This window comes from Mus caroli, chromosome 12 (assembly GCF_900094665.2).
Source record: "Mus caroli chromosome 12, CAROLI_EIJ_v1.1, whole genome shotgun sequence".
NCBI lineage: Eukaryota > Metazoa > Chordata > Mammalia > Rodentia > Muridae > Mus > Mus caroli.
Window position 1 is genome coordinate 52,253,628 of NC_034581.1, and position 17,771 is coordinate 52,271,398.

Sequence of the window (17,771 nt, forward strand, 5' to 3'; positions counted from 1 at the left end):
CTTACACCTCAAGCGTCTCCTCCACTCGACTTCTCCCCATCCTGAGTGAACTGGAAGGAGATAGAATTTGTGGACAAGATTCTGACAGCCCTCAAAGGTCAGCATGACAGGTAGTTCTCAGTCATCCCTTAACGGTTGTGCCCGCTTGTTCTCTGAGAGCTCTAACCTCCAATTTCAATTTGACAAGTTCATCTTTTCCCCAAGAGGTGTCCTCGGTCTCTACCCACTTAAAGTTATTCAAACTGAGACCAAAGCTTCTGTTCGCTTATTCAGCATTTTTATCAGCTTGATTTTGCACTCTGTTGCGGGCGCCCCTGGGAAGACGTCAAATACTCTTATTCATTGTATTTAGTCACCCAGGTGCGGAGCCAGCCAGAAACAGACGGCGGAAGGAGTTTCCCGGACTGAGCTGTCATTCACCGGCCTGCACCAATTACAACGCAGATTGCCCGCGGGCCCACCTCTTTTGGGGTGTGTCACAAGTGAGTGATAGACTGAGCTGCCCGGCCCTGCTCAGCCCAGCCCACGTTGCTGCTTAGATTGAAATGCAGAACTCAAGCCTCTTTCAGCCGGGCACAGACTTCCTTTTACTCTTTCCTTTGGCACTCTTGTCGCCTCCTCCCGGGGAGAAGCCAAGGCACCCTCGGCTTGGAGCAGCGACAGGCCGGCTCAGTGAGAACAAGGAAAAAGTTTCTTTCTGGGAGTGCGGAACTGGGGCCGGGTTGGTGTACTGCTCGGAGCAATGGGTGAGTGGCTGATGGGGGACGTTGTCAGATCCGAGGAGGGAGGGAGCGAGCAGGCGAGGGCTAGAGGGAGGGAGCTGAGGCGCACCACCCCGCTGTATTGACTCAGACCGCGTCCGACGAGCTGTAAGCACACTCCAAGGGTCAGCGGCAAAAAGGGTTCTGCGAGAGCCACTGAGTGACAATTGATGCCATTTTGCGATTTAAGGGAAGAGGGCCGTGGCATTGGCGAATCTCGCAGCTCCAGTGTCAATCCAAGTTTTGTTGCACACGTGTTTACACGTGCAAGCAAAACAGAACAAAAAACATCCCCCCCCCCAGCTTTCCCTGGACTGCGTCTAACCCCGCAGAAGGGAGGGGTAAGGAGGTGGAGGGGAGCAGGGGGCGAGCGTTTTGGTACCAGGCAGGCAAAGAGGGGCGCGTTGGAGCCTCAGAACCGATTCCCCCGCCTGCTTCGGAGAGTTTTAAGTGTCCGGAGTTGCCCTGGGTCTCTCTTCTTGTTTGTTGTTGGGAATCGCAAAGTAGGAGCAAGGTCTGGCCCCAGCTTGTTTTGAGACGTTTGGCTCAGGCCGGAACAGTCTTGTTTCGGGGCAACCCCAGTCCTTATAGGAGGGTGTCATAACCCTGCCCCTGGACGCTCTTGGAGGCCGGGTGGCAGGCGGCTGTCCCAAGCCGTTGGTGCGCGTTGTGGCGCGCTCTGTGCTCCTTTTGCAGAGCCAGCCTTCGGGGAGGTGAACCAGCTGGGAGGAGTGTTCGTGAACGGAAGGCCGCTGCCCAACGCCATTCGGCTTCGCATCGTGGAATTAGCCCAACTGGGCATCCGACCTTGTGACATCAGCCGCCAGCTACGGGTCTCGCACGGCTGCGTCAGCAAGATCCTGGCGCGCTACAACGAGACCGGTTCGATTTTGCCGGGAGCTATTGGGGGGAGCAAGCCCCGGGTCACCACCCCTACTGTGGTGAAACACATCCGGACTTACAAGCAGAGGGACCCAGGCATCTTCGCTTGGGAGATCCGGGACCGCCTGCTGGCGGATGGCGTGTGCGACAAGTACAACGTGCCCTCGGTGAGTTCCATCAGCCGGATTCTGCGCAACAAGATCGGCAACTTGGCCCAGCAGGGTCATTACGACTCATACAAGCAGCACCAGCCCGCGCCGCAGCCCGCGCTGCCCTACAACCACATTTACTCGTATCCCAGTCCCATCACGGCGGCAGCTGCTAAGGTGCCTACACCACCTGGGGTGCCGGCCATCCCCGGATCGGTGGCCTTGCCGCGCACCTGGCCCTCCTCTCACTCGGTCACGGACATCCTGGGCATCCGCTCCATCACCGACCAAGGTAAGGAGCTCAGAGGCAGTGTGCAAAGCGAAGTGGGTTCCTGCACGCGTTCGGGAACCCCAGTACCTTCGGCCTCTAGCGACTGTCTATCCCACCACCTGTGGCTCTTTTCTTTTGGAAACCTAAGGAGTCTTCCCAGGGGGGTGTCCTGATCTCATTAACTTGAAACTCTTGCCCCTCTGTTTCCTTGCCACACACACAGTCTCCAGCCTCATCTCAAACTACCAGACCCATAACACCCCCCCCCCATCCCCAACACATGGTTCGCATTTTCCACCCTCCCCCGCCTCTCGCGCACTCAGCCTCAGCCGGGCTAGACTGTTTGGAGAGCGCAGCCTGGCGATTTGGGGAGCACAAGAGGAGGCCCTAGCAGGCTTGGGGCTGCGGGTTGTAGGTAGCCACTGTCGGCAGCTTGCTTACGAATCAGATGCCGCAGCTACGAGTCCCGCACACTCTGGAAATTGTATTATTATTCTCGGATTCTGGCAATCAGGGCAAATTTGCTCAGGCAGGAAGTTCAAATGTCACCTAATTGGTTTCATTCTTATGCTTCACTTCATTTTCCTTGGAAATGGAGGTCCAGGATCTCTCTCTCTCTCTCTCTCTCTCTCTCTCTCTCTCTCTCTCTCTCTCCTTACCTCCCACCCACCTCCCTTAACAGACGTTAATTATCAACCCAGTAGTTAAGGTGACAATTGCTAGGTGATTCGCTGTTGTCCATTCGGCTGCTGTCTCTGGCTCCCCCAAGCCTCCTGCTTTCCTTAGGGTCCTCCGGAACTAGGAAACGCTAGTGGTTGCGCGCCCCTTTCCTGCAAAGTTTCCAGCAGTGTTTTTTCCTTTTCTGTGCCGGAACCTTGCTCTGTCCTGGACGTCTGTTGTGATTGTTCAGAAAGATCTTGGAGTGTTCTGTACCATACAGTCCGGCTTTCCCGGGAGACTTGAGTTTGTTTTCTTTTTTATTGTACTGTTAAAGATAACATTTAAAAGACATTAGGTTCTTTCTTGGTATAGGGAGAAAAAGAAAGTTAAATCGTTTTATTCGCCTTATTGCCTAACTGCTCAGTGGAAAGTTTAAGACAGGAGGAGGAAAAATTAAATAGGAAAAAGAAAGATATTTCCTGTGCTAATTTCTTGCTTTTTGAGGTTCCCACCACACTGGCACAATTACCTTTTAAAGTAATTAAACAGTGCACGATTTCCCATCTTCTTGTCTTCTGACTGCAAATTGACAAGAGCAACGTTCTGGGTTATTTGGAACTGGTTGGAACCTTAGTTGGAGACGTTGCCCTTGATTTATAGGATAAGCTGACCTCACTGACATTTAAAGGAAGCCCCTGTTCATGGGAAAGTGTGAGATCAGCAGAAATGGGGGCTCACAGGGGGATCTCAATTTCTTAAGATAACTTCAGGCTTATGCCCACCGACTGCCTTTTGTCTGGGACGGCAAAGACCAGCAGGCAGTTAGGAATCAGTGATGGCTTTCTGGTGCAAAAATAAGAGCACAATCTACTTCTTTGGAGGGGGAGACAGAGTGAAAATAAGCTGACAGTTGAAAAGAAAACTTCCCACCTCTGGGGAATCCTGCAACCAGACCAAATGTCAGGTAGATATAGAAGGCAGTGATGCCGCCACGTAGATACTGTTGTCTATTTGTGATGTCACCTTTAAACAAACAGGTTTCTGACAAATCTGTGCATATAAAAAGGTAATTTCTCCAAGTGACCACTCTTTGAAGCACCTGTATCAGAGGGAAGTGTATAAAATCAAGTATAAATGGCACTGTCACACTTCTATGCAGAGTCAAGAAGCAGAACTAGATGAATGTAGTCTTCAAATATCTTTTTTCCAATATGCATAACTGTACTTATTATTATTATTATCATCATCATCATTATTATTATTATTATTATTATTATTATTATTATTTTGTCTGTATCTCCTTTAAGAACAGAAAGTTTGGCAGATGGCTTGGCTTTGGTCATTTTTTTAATGTTAAATTCTACTTTCATTTTCTTAACATTTTATTTCATTTTCTCTTTCTGACGTGTAAAAAAAAAACCCATTCTTTATAATTCTACCATTAACAATTACAGTATTTCTAGAATTAGCTATTTAAAAATAATATGCATATAACTCTAAATTATATGCATATATAAACATGCATATCATTTAGCAAGCAGAGGCAGAAGCAGAGAAAGTAAGGAAGTCCTATAGGCACACAATGTGGGAATCTATGTACTTAGATTTTGCATATGTATTGTGGGCATCACTTAGTTATTTGTTTGCAAAGGACTTTGCGGGTCTTTTGTTCTGTCTTATTGACATAGCTATCAGATCCCCACAGTGTAGTGAGCACTTTTCAGCCTGTCCCTGAGCATCAACCAGGTCACACTTGGGCCAGGCCTCCTCAACGTCAGCTCTTTGCCTCTCTCCTTCAGTAGGGACAGAGATGAGGAACAGATTTCCCACTTCACAACTTTGGGTTTTTCTTCTGTTTGGGGGAAAAAAAACAATCTCTTTCAATCCATTCCCTGGGAGATCAAGAAGGGAGAAAGGAAATCTAATGCTGACTTAGGAAAAAAAAGAAAGGGGAAAAAAATTAAAAAACAAAAACACTTCCGTCAGGCGTGGGTGAAACTTAACTCAGGCCTACTTTTAGGCCATTAAAATGTCTCCAGGCCCTAGACTGAAAACCGAGGAGTCTGTGCTTAGGCCCAGCGTCCCTAGGAGGCCTAGTTCAGGGGAGTTGACCAAAGGTCTTAGCCTAGGACCTTTGTGGTCTTGTCTCAGGAGGGGGGCGCGGGTTGAGTCCCCGCCTGAAATCTCTCTTCTACCTTCTCAGGAGTGAGCGACAGTTCCCCCTACCACAGCCCCAAGGTGGAGGAGTGGAGCAGCCTGGGCCGCAACAACTTCCCTGCCGCCGCCCCGCACGCAGTGAATGGATTGGAGAAGGGAGCCTTGGAGCAGGAAGCCAAGTACGGCCAGGTGAGGAGGAGAGGGCTTGGCCAGGCGGCTGCCTGGTGTGGGGGGTTGGGGGGGGGTGAAGGATGCCTCGAAGGGGAGAAGCCCCGGCTGGCGACCCTCTGGGGCCCGGAGGCGGAACCCGGCTTGGCTGAGTCTGGGCCTAGGGCTGGGCAAAAGCCTGGCATCCAGCCGCTCCTGTGGCCCCCAGCCCTTCCAGGCCAGCTAGGTTTAGTCAAGCCAAGGCCGAGCTTTGGCACGGCCAGGCTTTGGGGTTCAGAGCGGCGCCCCGCTAGCGGGCTGCGCCTGGAGGTCTCAAGCAAGAGTTGTGGGAGGCTGCGGGCTCCTGTGCACAGACAGCTCCCTGTCCTGGCTGACACCAGCTTGTCCGTCCAGCAAGAATGGAAGAGGGGCAACCAGATAAATGTAATAAAGTTACCATTTCCCGATTAAAGGTCACATCGTAATTTCCCAGGGGAGGTTAGTGAGAAAACCTCAAATTATACGGACTGGCTGTGGACCGTTTAATTCCCCCCTCCTGCCCCCCTCCTTCTACTCTCTGAAAGAAAATTTAAAACACTGGTTTTTCCTTTTTTCCCCCCTCCTTGAGAAGAATTAAGCAACCGCCACACGAAAGTGTGAGTCCAAATTCGTCAGTATGTTAGAATGAAGAGTTCAAAACCCAAATGGCAAAACTTCAAGGCACTGTACGGTATTCCCGAAGTAGACGCCACCTCCAAAGCTTTATAGTACTTAGTCTTATTTTAAAGCCTTAAAACTTTTTTTTATGTCTTCTCAAAAATCAGTTTTATTTATTGGAATTTATTATTCTTATCTATTGAGGGGTTATCCTAATCATCACTGTCGTTAACAAATTACATTTTGATTTCCTCGTCTCTCTCAAGGTTTGTCAGAATTCATTAGTCGCTAATTTCCTTGCAAATGTCACCAAAAAACAGCAAGGAGAGAGCGAGCCGCTTTTCTAAGTCTGGTTCCACTGTAAAGAATACTCACGAGGTCTCTATAAGCAAACTCACCATTTCCTTTCGCAAAGACCTGCCTGTAACTCTCAGCACCACGATTAGAAAGCTCCTTAAGCACCACAGCTTCTTATGCAAGTTGTTTACCCAGTTAGAGACTCTTCATTTTCTTAGACTTTCTTCATTTTCAAAATAAGGAACTAATAGTCCCAAAGTCAAGAGTCAGTGCAACTATATGGCTGGTAAGAAACATTCATTAAGTAACCTCCCTGGTTAAAAATGGCAGCAAGAGATGGGCTTTTAAAAAACAAGTGATATTCATAATATACATTGTTTAGAAAATTCGTAGTAAGAAACATTTGTGACAGACAATAGAAAGTGTACACAAAGTGTAAAATGAGGTTTTATACTGGAGAACAGTAGCAGGCATTTTAAACAGGGGCTCAGTGCTGTCTGGAGTCACACCATGAAGTTCAGAGTTCAAAATTAGCTTCAGTTCCCACAAGCAGTCAGTACATTCCGTTTTTTTTTTTTACATAAACAGCAGCTTCCTCATCTAAAACCTTCATAGCTACTTTCATTTCCCTCTCTGAATGATGTACCTGTCAGTGAGGCTTGTTTATAAAGGGCTAATTTATAATATGCTTCAAAATTAAACTTACAACTTATTTAAAATAAATACCATTTCAAGTAAATGCTGTTTCATTAAAAATCATTCACAAAGAATTTTAAAGTAGTAAATGAGGTTTTATACAAGCAAATAATTCAAGGAAAGGGGGCAGACAAATAAATGTTGTTCTAAATATTATAATACTTAAGAGAACAGGGCCCCAGATAAAAGGATATTTATATCACGTTAATATTTAAAAAGCCCTTACTGAAATGTTATCCCATTCTGCCATTTAGGTTGATGCTTCAAATGACACACAATCATAAAACCTTCAGAGTTTCTAAGCACAACATGAATCAGTGGCTACTCTTAGGATGAAGACTAAAGATATGTTAAGGAGACAAACTCTTCATGTTAGACATTAATTTGGTGTAAAATTACATTAAAAACTCATAGGAACTAAGAACACATAGGATTTGCATATGTGTGTATTTCTCTTAAAATATTCTAAAGCTAATTTTAATGTTACACGTCCCCCCTCCCCACTACCACACAAAGTATTGTCAATATATTCTGATAAAAAATTAACTTAGGTACCATTTTCCCCTGTGGCCAGCAAAACTTGAATGTCCTTGAGAAAGGAAAGCTGAAGAAATTTGCCTGTAATGCTTTTTGGGCATTTGCAGTTGTAACTAATTACTGTGATATCCTTTAATGCTGGTTTCCTTCTGGTGTGCACGTGTGTGTGGGGGGGGGAGACTGAGAGTTCAGACTCAGAGTTTAGAGTTTGCTTTCTTGGAAGACACCTGTAAAATGACTACAGAATAAGCTGGAACCTGAACACTGATACTATTCCCACCATGATCTAGACTTTCTATTCTCAATAAACTGCAAAGATGCCTGATTGCCAGGAATCAGAACTGCATGCACATTTTAGTCATACATGTACCTACTTAACATGTTTGAAAATTAGTTTTGAATGTCTGAGTTTATCTTACACATTAACGCCTTGTAGCTCATATGGGACTCCCGGTTCAGAACTCATTGTTGACTAGGAGAGAATATTTCTTTATCTTGGATTATTCAACCACATTTGTAAGTAAGGAAGTACATTGAGAAAAGGAAATCCTTAGCCTCCTCTGTCTGTAAAGGAAGCATTGTCTACTTGTTCTTTCTATGTAGTCAAATGAAAGCACAAAAATTTGACTTAAAGCGATCAAGTGGATAAAAGTGAGATGGACAGCCATAGGTGTTGGGCTATATCTGTTCTTTTCCATGGAATTTGGTAAAATTAATAATTGATTTTATTCACCCAGTTCATAAATAAATGCGTAGTTTATGAAAAGTTTAGTCTACACTGGCTTGTTTCCTCAGAACAAACACATATGGCTTACCTGGTAGGTAGGCTACGGAAACATGAATGGTAGAGTTACAAATCCCCAGCTTCTTCATTTTGGGGTTGAATATGTTAATAGAGACAGCAAAGTTATTATAACATTAGTTAGCAATTGAGATGTTAGAATAGAGAAGAGTCTATAAATACTTGCACTAAAAATGCTCTGAATTAAGCAACTGGTGACAAGAGCTTAATTTAAAAATGGAGTCTAACCTAAAATCTCGTAAAGTGTTCATTTGTGCATGATGATGATACACTTGAAGCATCTTGAACATAATTTCCTCGTGGAGAATTGAAAAATATTGTTTGATAATTAAAAACAGATAAATCCAAAAAATTTAAAACTCATTTTTTCAGGACATGCTAATTTCATGAAGATAAAAATGAAGCTGTTTGGAATTTCCTTCACACCAAGCAAAGTTACCTTTTGATAAATTAATTTATAACTTTATAGAGAATGAGACTTTAGTCAAATGCTAGCAGTCTTTGAAATTTGTCATACTTATGAAAACGATGGTCTGATTTTTAATTAACTTTCAACCAGTAGTATTTTTTTAACAAACTTGATAATAATTATATATCAACAAAGTGTGTCATGTGAGATAGCCAAAAAAAAAAAAAAAAAAGAAACCCTGAGAGTTCAGAAGACCTTAAGCTCAATGTCACTAGATTTAAGGATTGTAAATTTTTTTTTTATTATCTTACGATGTCTGCGGTGACTGACATTTTAAATGATTTGATCATTGTACAATGAATACCTGGATAAAAGCATCGCACTGTACCCGGTGCACATAATTTTTGCTGTATGTCAAGAGAATACAAAGTATAATTAAACAAATCAATGTAAGGCTATATCAATTTTAATATTTTAGACACATAAAATTTAGGGAAAAAATTAGGTATTACACATTTATTTATCACATTTCTTATAACCTAGAGACATTTGGGCCTAGGTAAAAAGTCATTCTCTTAGATGAATGTTGATCCCTGGTTCTCACTGTCACTAGATTTTACCAGGCTTGTTTTATTAGGGTCATTACAAAATAAAGAAGGGAAGAATTGCAGTTTGAAAGACAATCTTGGAGAAATAATTCCTCAAAAATACCTGCTCATTTTCAGATGCAGTTTTTTTTGTTTGTTTGTTTGTGAAATTGATGTTGTAACTATATGTGAAGCACAATTGTTTTTATGGCCAAGAACACATGGGTTTGATGAGTGGCTGACAGACAGACAGACTGTGAGCAGAGAACCTGGCACTGGGCTGTTATTTGCATTTTCTTCAAGAGAGAAAATGTTGAGTGGACAATTTCCAGAATTTGAAAAATAGTCTTTAACTTCTAATTTCCAGACAGTTGCCATATCAGTTTCTTCTTTGTCTTTTTCTTCTTCCTCCTCCTCTTCCTCTTTCTCCTCCTCCTCTTCATACTCACAAGTGTTTGGGTATGTATACATTTCTATCTTCTTAGAGCTGAAGGAATACATGGAACAAGTATAAATCAAACAGCGAAGGGCTGGTTGGAACTGTTATTTACTTTTGCCAACAGCTTTATTCATTTGGCTTGCTTGAAGTAAATGCTTGTCTTATGATAGGGTGGTGGGTGATAAACTCTTATTTTGTTCTTAAAACAAGAGAACCTTATCTTTTCCATTCACAAGTCTTTGGTAAGTCATTTATAAAATGTCTCTCCTGTGTCCCCTTGTGTGAGCCTACAGGATGATTGAGGCAGGTCTCTGTCCTCCAACCGTCTGCTGGTACCGCCGTGTGATCATTTAACACAAGCTATATTACATATATTACACCTTCAGTAACACAAGCTATATTACATATATTACACCTTCAGTAACACAAGCTATATTACATATATTACACCTTCAGTCTTTTCCTTGATTTCCTTGATTTCTTCCAGTGCTCATGAGATAAAACCTTTTCCTTTCCTGAGACAACTCAACATAGAAAACTTATTTTCCTCTGGGACACGCAATTTATCTGTTTCACTTTGTATTAATAAATCTCATTTCCAAAATTAAGTGGAGGGTAGCTGGCTGTGGGGAGGGAATTACAGACTTCTTTCAGTGGAAAGAATTCTTACTGCTTTCTTGGAAGATCTATGTGAAAAGTAGGTCGATGGGTTGAAGTCTTATTTATGAAATATTTAGGCAAAGTCATTTTCAAAAATGAGATTTCTATCGCATTCCTATTGCAGGGTTTCATGTGGAAAATTTGTTTACTTTTCCCCTGGGATTCCGTATGTTGGTTGATTTATAAATCATATTTACAATCCAATTAAACAGTGTAATTTAACATGTTTTCTCCTACTATATTTATGGTGTACATTTGGGAACCTAACTAGCTTTTTAGATTAATTACATGCCTTCACTGGAAACATTGAGCAGATTTGGGGAGTTCACAGTTAAGTTTACTCCTTCACAGGAAAGCATAAACAAACACCAATGCTACCTGTGCTTGTTTTCCTTTGCTGTGGAAAATGTTACCCTTTCAGGGATTTCTTTATAAAGAACGATCACTTTACCCAGTAGAGACTTATTACTTTTGCTAATATCATGTTTCAAAATTAATAGAGAGAAAATTGGTATTTATTGAGATACTGGAATAAATGGATGGTCAAGATGGCGGGAGGGTGGGGGCATTTGGAAGCACATTTGTGTTTTCTTGTTTATTGCCCTAACCATTTCCCCAGATTTTGAAACCTGAATTACCCCCCCCCCCACCGCGCGCACCCCATTGTCCCAGCCAAGTCAGACATGAGTTACTCTTCTAAGGTTGAGGGTTTCTTATCCTTTCTCTTCCTTCATGTGACCACTGTGTGCCACTCCCCCTCCCCCACATACACACACTTCATGAATGAGATGAAGCTGTCTATCTGAACTTGTTGCTCTCTCTTGGGTCTTTCTGGAACACAGAGGGAATTGAACTACTAAATTGACAATCAGTAAATATGGTGGTATTTTGAGAACCTTGAAACATTCACTATTACTACACATAATAACACGAAGTTAACTTTAGTGTTTTAGGTATGAGAACTTGGGTAGATATAAAGATTCATAGGATATTATTATATTTGATAAATGAACAAATTTATGGAGCAAATATGAAAGTAGGCCCACATATGTGGGCCCAGGTAAGCAGACTATAGACAGGACAACAGAACAGCTTATGACACACCACAAAAGAGGCCATAGCAGTAAACTGTGCCCCCTGCACCCACCAATAGGCGGGGATTGATAGAAAATAAAGTTCAACAACAGACATTTTCTGCTAGATAGATCATTAATATGCCACACATATTAAATCTTTTAGCACTAGGCACCAAATGTAAAGTTTTCTATTATATAAAAGCTAATTTTCCTCCTGTGTGGGAGATTGAACCTGGGCTATATGCACACTAAGCTATAGCTACTAAGGTGTACTACCAGGCCTTAGCATTCTTATTTTGTTTATCTGGGTGCACATTGGTACTAGTAGTATTAAATATTAATTAGTGTTAGACAGGGCTCAAACACAGCTGTGGATACCTTTCTATAATAATTCTATGCGGATGATTAATTCCAAACTAATTTTTAACACAATTTTTGAGGAAATAAAATAATAAAATAGTGAATAAAAGCAATTAGAGCAAAAATTTCCATGTCATGCTAGACTACACCCCACTTGCCCCTGTAATTTGATGGCCACCGAGATTTTCATTCTCCAAGAACTCTAAAGTAAGTTCCTTTGAGACACGATTAGTTAATCTTAAAAAGGGGACACAAAGATTTTTTTCTCCTGAAAAATAAAACAATCTAATAAAGAGATTTGAGTTTCAGGAGAGGGAAGAATTGCTTTAATAGTGCTGCTGTTTGAGTATGTTTCATGTCCTTCTGACTGTCTAGAAGAAGCAAGCACCATGGCAGACTAGAGAAGACACTATAGAATCAGACAAGAGTGAGGAACTTTACATATATGGCTATCAACTTTCTAACTCTCCTTGTAAAGAAGAAAGAATTTCAGTTTTATTGAACAATGATATGAAGTCATTTCTTTTTAATTGTTTTGCATGTTACCTAAAAGGACATCATTTGGGGGGAGTGGAAATATATTTTAATGCCATCTTGGTATAGTCGTATATACCTGTGATCTCTCGTTTGAGGGTTACAGGGAATGATTTTGAGCCCAGCCTTGGTACTTAGTGAGACCCTGTTTAAAAGCAAAAACAAAAGCTGGGCATAACAGTGCATATGCTTTTAACTCTAGTACTTGATAGGCAGAGGCAGGAGGCAGGAGGCAGGAGGCAGGAGGCAGGAGGCAGGAGGCAGGAGGCAGGAGGCAGGAGGCAGGAGGCAGGAGGCAGGNGGAGGCAGGAGGCAGGAGGCAGGAGGCAGGAGGCAGGAGGCAGGAGGCAGGAGGCAGGAGGCAGGAGGCAGGAGGCAGGAGGCAGGAGGCAGGATCTCTATGATTTGAGGCCAACCTGGTCTACATAGTGAATTCCAGAACAGCTCTAGCTAACAAAAATCCAAACAAAAACATTTAAATTCCAATTGAATATTACATTATATTCTGATATATTAATGAGCTATTATTAGTTTTCTCTCTCTCTCCCTCTCTTTCTCTCTCTCCCTCCCTCCCTCCCTCCCTCCCTCTGTGTGTGTGTGTGTGTGTGTGTATGTTTGTTTTGTTTTTGAACACAGAATCTCTCTGTTTAGCCTTAGCTGTTCTGGAACTTATTCTGTAGACCAGGCTGGCCTTGAACTCACAGAAATCTAACTGCCTCTGCTTCCTGAGTGCTGGAATTAAAGTGTGGGCCACTACTGCCAGGATGAGCTACTGTTTATTAATCTTTATAATTTTATAAAATATGTTGGATATTTCTAGGTGTCTTGGATATAGGAGGTACTCAAGGATCTTTTCTTTTATCTTCCATTTTTAAAAGAATATACAATGACAAACAGAAGAATATAAGGTAGTGTCCTTTTAGACCAAAAATATAAGGTGAGGTTTTGTTAGAATCTATGAGTAAGGCCACATCTATGAGTACAGCCACATATAATGTACCATATACATGTGTGCATGTATATAAGTGTGTATAGACATTCCTTTTACATTCAGAAAATAGGCTATTAGACATCACCATTATGCTCTTATAGAGGTGAAGGTAAAAATGAGTTAATTCGAAAATAATTTCTGAGATGGAGTGCTAAGGGATACAGCCCATTGAGGGACTGCATGGTTGGTGTATACAATGTCCTGAGTATACAAAATAAAAGCATCATTTATGTCCTAACTTAATTGGACAAAGCATCTAAAATGTGTTTGATTTACTCAGCTCTGTGGATTAAATCACGTTTTCTAATATAATTCCTGCATTTATGTTACTTTTTCTTTAGGAAATATGTTGGCATGTTAGTCTGTTCATGTCATTACCAGGAAACAAGATTTACTCTTTATCTTTAAACAGAGTAGAAACTGGGAGGAAAAGAAAAGAACCACTTGAAAAAGGGTGGGGAGCATCCATGCCAGAGAGGGATTAGACACCAGGGTGTTTTTGGTGTTGTTAATAGTAACGATACCAACAATGATTTATTGGACGCCAGGAAAGCACTGGTTTCCAAGCAAGCCTGCCTGCCAGAGCTGCTGCATTTTGTTTGCAAACAAAGATTTCACATTAAACTCCTTTAAAGAGATTTGTACATATGGCTTAAAAAAAAAAACCCTGGACTTTGCAAATGTAAAATTTCCAATTTAAAACTGCATATATTCATTCATATTTGTGGAGAAAATTTCCTTTCTGATTGTGAAAAAAAAATCTCCAAACTTAAAAAACAAAACAAAAACAAAAACCAAACTTCAACCCAAAACAACAAGAAAACCAATAGCAAAAACCCCTACTAGAAAAATCCCGAGTTTACATGTCCTTGTCCAAGTGGCGTTTTCAACACGATATCTTGAAACATGGCCCATGGTTCATTTAACAGAAGATCTGTCCGTTTTGAGTTTCTAACACAGCAGGCCACACTTTCTGCCCTTCTCTCCTGGAAATGAAAGCTACAGGAGACAGGTCTGTCACAAAGCTCCAAAAGTTAGCAAGTGCCGGGAAGGTTGACAGAGGCAGAGGAGTGCTGAGCAGACTTCCAGAGAACTTCATCTCAGTTGACTTTTTCTCAGCCTACTCATCCTGCGTGTATTTTTAAGTCACAAAAGTAAGAATAACTTTTTTTTTCCCTTTTTTTGCTGGTTGTAGCTTCCAAAACCCGTCTGTAGAAAGAAGAGCGTCTTGTGTTTAAGGAGCAAGACAGGATAGATACCCTTAGGTCAAAGTAAGGTTAAAAGGAAGTCTAGGGGGAAAAAGACAGCCCAAATGTAGAACCAGAGGGTTGTTAACTCCCTCGGGATTTGTTTTCTGTGTCTAAGGACTGGAGAGATGTTAAATACTGTAATGTGATTGTCTTTCGTTTCTTCTCTCTTTCTCTCAGGCACCGAATGGTCTCCCAGCTGTGAGCAGTTTTGTCTCAGCATCCAGCATGGCTCCTTACCCTACACCAGCCCAAGTGTCACCCTACATGACCTACAGTGCTGCTCCTTCTGGTTATGTTGCTGGACACGGGTGGCAACATGCAGGCAGCACCCCACTGTCCCCCCACAACTGTGACATTCCCGCATCGCTGGCTTTCAAGGGAATGCAGGCAGCCAGGGAAGGCAGCCATTCTGTGACCGCTTCTGCACTCTGATGGGAGTGTCCACTCCTGGCAGCTCCACTTCCGGTCTCCCCTCCTAGCGCATCCTCCCTCTCGTCACACCCCACCCCTCCAGTGGTCCAGCTTTACTGCCTCAAGAGCTGGCTTCATGGATTCATAATCTTTGTGCTGATGACACTTAAATTTTTTTTTTTTGCTGTAACTTCCCTTTTTCCAGGAAACCTGGCATAACTTTAGGATTTAAAAATAAAAGCAACTCTAAAGGTGGAATGAGACATTTGTGTTGCCCGCACACTGTTTTAACACAGAGAAGAAACCTATTCCCCTCAAAGGGCTTATGGAACTTCGTAGGTCTGTCTTTGGTAAAACCACACGTGTATATTTATTCTAAATCAACCTGAACTTTCGAAACGTGCAATTGTTGAGATTTTGCAAAATCAATAAAGGAAAACAGATGTAGAAAAAAAAAGTTATGTGATACGCTCTAATCAAATAAGGTGACCAAATAAGCTTTAATTCACCATTAGGAAACTAATCAATAACTGACTTGTGTGATCTTTCGTTTCTTTTGAAGAGATGATGTATTTTGTTGAGAAATATGTATAGAATTCAAGCAATATTGGAATTTTGCTCCTTTGGTTGTTTTGACTTGGTTCCCAATACAGTAATGTTTGTATTTCTATGACCTTGTAAATATGGATGTGGATGTCTTCATTCCATGGGGTACCCCTCCACCAACACCAACACCTCTCTTTTATCTTTCTTCCTTTGCAAAGGTGACTTGCTGGTGATGTGTTTCTCTGTTTGGTGGTGGGCCACTTGGGCTCCTGCGCCTGGACTTGCCCCAGGTTGTGTGTACTCAGTAAAGGCTTCAGCATCTCATGAAGGAGACTTTTTTTTTTTTTCCTATGGCAGAGGACTCAAAACATAGATAAAACAAGTCAGGCTTTAGTTTGTATCCCAGTCAAACAACACATATGTCAAGCACAGGACAACAAAAGGCTGTAACATACCTGTACCACAATCCTCTAACAGAAGTCACTAGGAATACATCTAATGTGAAATGGGTTTTTGTCTTTTTTTTTTCTTTCTTTCTTTCTTGCAACAACACTTAAAATGAACTTTATGTGATGGAAAACCACTGTGAAATGAAATTGTACTGTTGTTGTTGGCTTACCTGTGTGATCAGCAATCTCAGCCCCACATTTGTCTGATAACTTAAAAGGAGATGGAGAACTCTTCTCTAATGAATGTAGTAACAATGGCTTGCTGTGAAGTTTACAGTGCGTACTGAAGCATGTTTCGCATGTAGGTCAATTGGTGTTGGCATCAGAAATACAAATGCTATTTAATTTTTTAGCAAATTTTTTTTTAAATAGAATTACAGAACAGAGATTAGCTGCTAAACCTTTCTATACCAATTTGATTTTTACTTTAATGTTATGAACAGAGCTACAGGACATGCAATGTGTGTGACCATGTGATTATATGTTTTATTTTATAATAGTTCATTTTCTTGGGCAAGATTCTACAATCTGCATTCCTTCTGCTGCTTGGCAAAATAGGGTTAAATTTTACTTTTATAATATTGGCACCATTCATCTATTGAGATATTAATGTACTGTCGGTATTAATTCCATTCAATAACTAAACAGGTATGGATTTTTTTTTCCTTTGAGACAGGGTTTCTCTGTGTAGCCCTGGCTGTCCTGGAACTCACTCTGTAGACAAGGCTGGCCTCGAACTCAGAAATCTGCCTGCCTCTGCCTCCCGAGTGCTGGGATTAAAGGCGTGCGCCACCACTGCCCAACTAGGTGATATGCAGTTGTGTTCAAGGAACTAGGTCCCCCACACATCCCCCCCCCAACCCCCCTGGAAACAGCGTAGAGAGTTGTCTTATGAGATTTCTTATAGAGGGCTTTATGCTGCATTTATTTTTAAAGCAACCAACACTCGTTGCTACAAAGAGGATTATAACTTTAGGAGAAGAGTAAGCAGAAGGAGCCAGAACTGATAAACTCTCAGGGCCATAGAAGCCCTTTGATGTTGTAAAACTCCCCACTGACAATTGGCATTCCCATGTGGTGAGAAGACAGGCTGTAACCAAATAGCATTAAGATCCAATCCAATATTTTGGTGGGGACTTTCAAATCATGCAGTACAGAAACTTGCCTGCTACCCAGAAAATCTGACTTAAGGCACAGAATTATTCTATATCTAATTGGTTTTTAGGTGACTATTTGGGATGTTGCAAAATAGCAATTGCTTGTATGGAAACATAACTGATAATGTTATTTTCCTTATCTAAGTTAAGAGGGCTTATTGTTATTTATATTTTTCTGGTTTTTGTATTTTAAGAAATTAATATTAACGGTGTCAGAGTTTTCTTTTTCATTCTCGCTCCTCTCTCCAGGTCTCTAATTGATAATGGTAAATCCACAGGGAACAATTTTAAAAGACAATGGAAAACGGTGTTGGCAATTCATAGCCACTTCTGACTGAAGCCACATTAACAACCAAGAACAAGAACACAGTGAGGTAGGGCCTGCTAGATCTGCAAGCCTGTTGCTGTTAACACCAGCCTCCTCCTGACATTAGCTCCTCCTCAGAGGGGAACATTTTCTAAGTTGGCACATGCACTCTTCAGAATTCCTTTTTTGCCCTGTTGTGTGCCTTTAGCTCTCCTGCAGAGGACTCTAGTGTGTATCACCTTCCAGGACAGAAAATAGCCATGCAACACAGACCCACTCTTCCGGCTCCTGGCTCTCTGTGCTTTAATGACCCACATATTGAATATTGGGCGGAAATACAAATGAAAAAGAAAAAAAAAATCATGTTGGGAAAGATGTACAGCAGAAGGCTCTGTATGTATATAGCATATGTCAAAAGCCTTTTATTTTTATACTTCAGATGCTCTAAGTTAATAAATACAAATAATTACCATGTCATCTTCACTGTTTATTTTCAAAATGTTTTGGTGGTGAGATTGCCTCTAGCAGAAATACCCCACAGGAGTAGTTAAGAACAGGCGTCATCTAAAACATGTTGCG

General features: G+C 41.9%; 1 protein-coding gene across 2 annotated transcripts; it reads left to right on the top strand.

Moving 5' to 3' along the window:
* Positions 1–525: 525 nt before the first annotated feature.
* Pax9 (paired box 9) lies at positions 526–16,080 on the top strand. Of its 2 annotated transcripts, none has more exons than XM_021179350.1 (4): positions 526–746; positions 1,458–2,084; positions 4,927–5,069; positions 14,500–16,080. In XM_021179350.1, exons 1-4 carry the CDS (start codon positions 743–745, stop codon positions 14,752–14,754), a joined length of 1,029 nt encoding a protein of 342 aa, XP_021035009.1. In that variant the 5' UTR covers positions 526–742; the 3' UTR covers positions 14,755–16,080. The 2 variants fall into 2 exon arrangements, with proteins under 2 accessions (XP_021035009.1, XP_021035010.1); XM_021179351.1 differs by having other exon boundaries at positions 557–746; positions 4,930–5,069; positions 14,500–15,190.
* Positions 16,081–17,771: the final 1,691 nt, after the last annotated feature.

Coding starts and splice junctions, on each gene's coding strand:
- Pax9 (XM_021179350.1), top strand. Junction 2,085..4,926: donor CCGCTCCATCACCGACCAAG/GTAAGGAGCTCA, acceptor CTACCTTCTCAG/GAGTGAGCGACAGTTCCCCC. Junction 5,070..14,499: donor AGGAAGCCAAGTACGGCCAG/GTGAGGAGGAGA, acceptor TCTTTCTCTCAG/GCACCGAATGGTCTCCCAGC.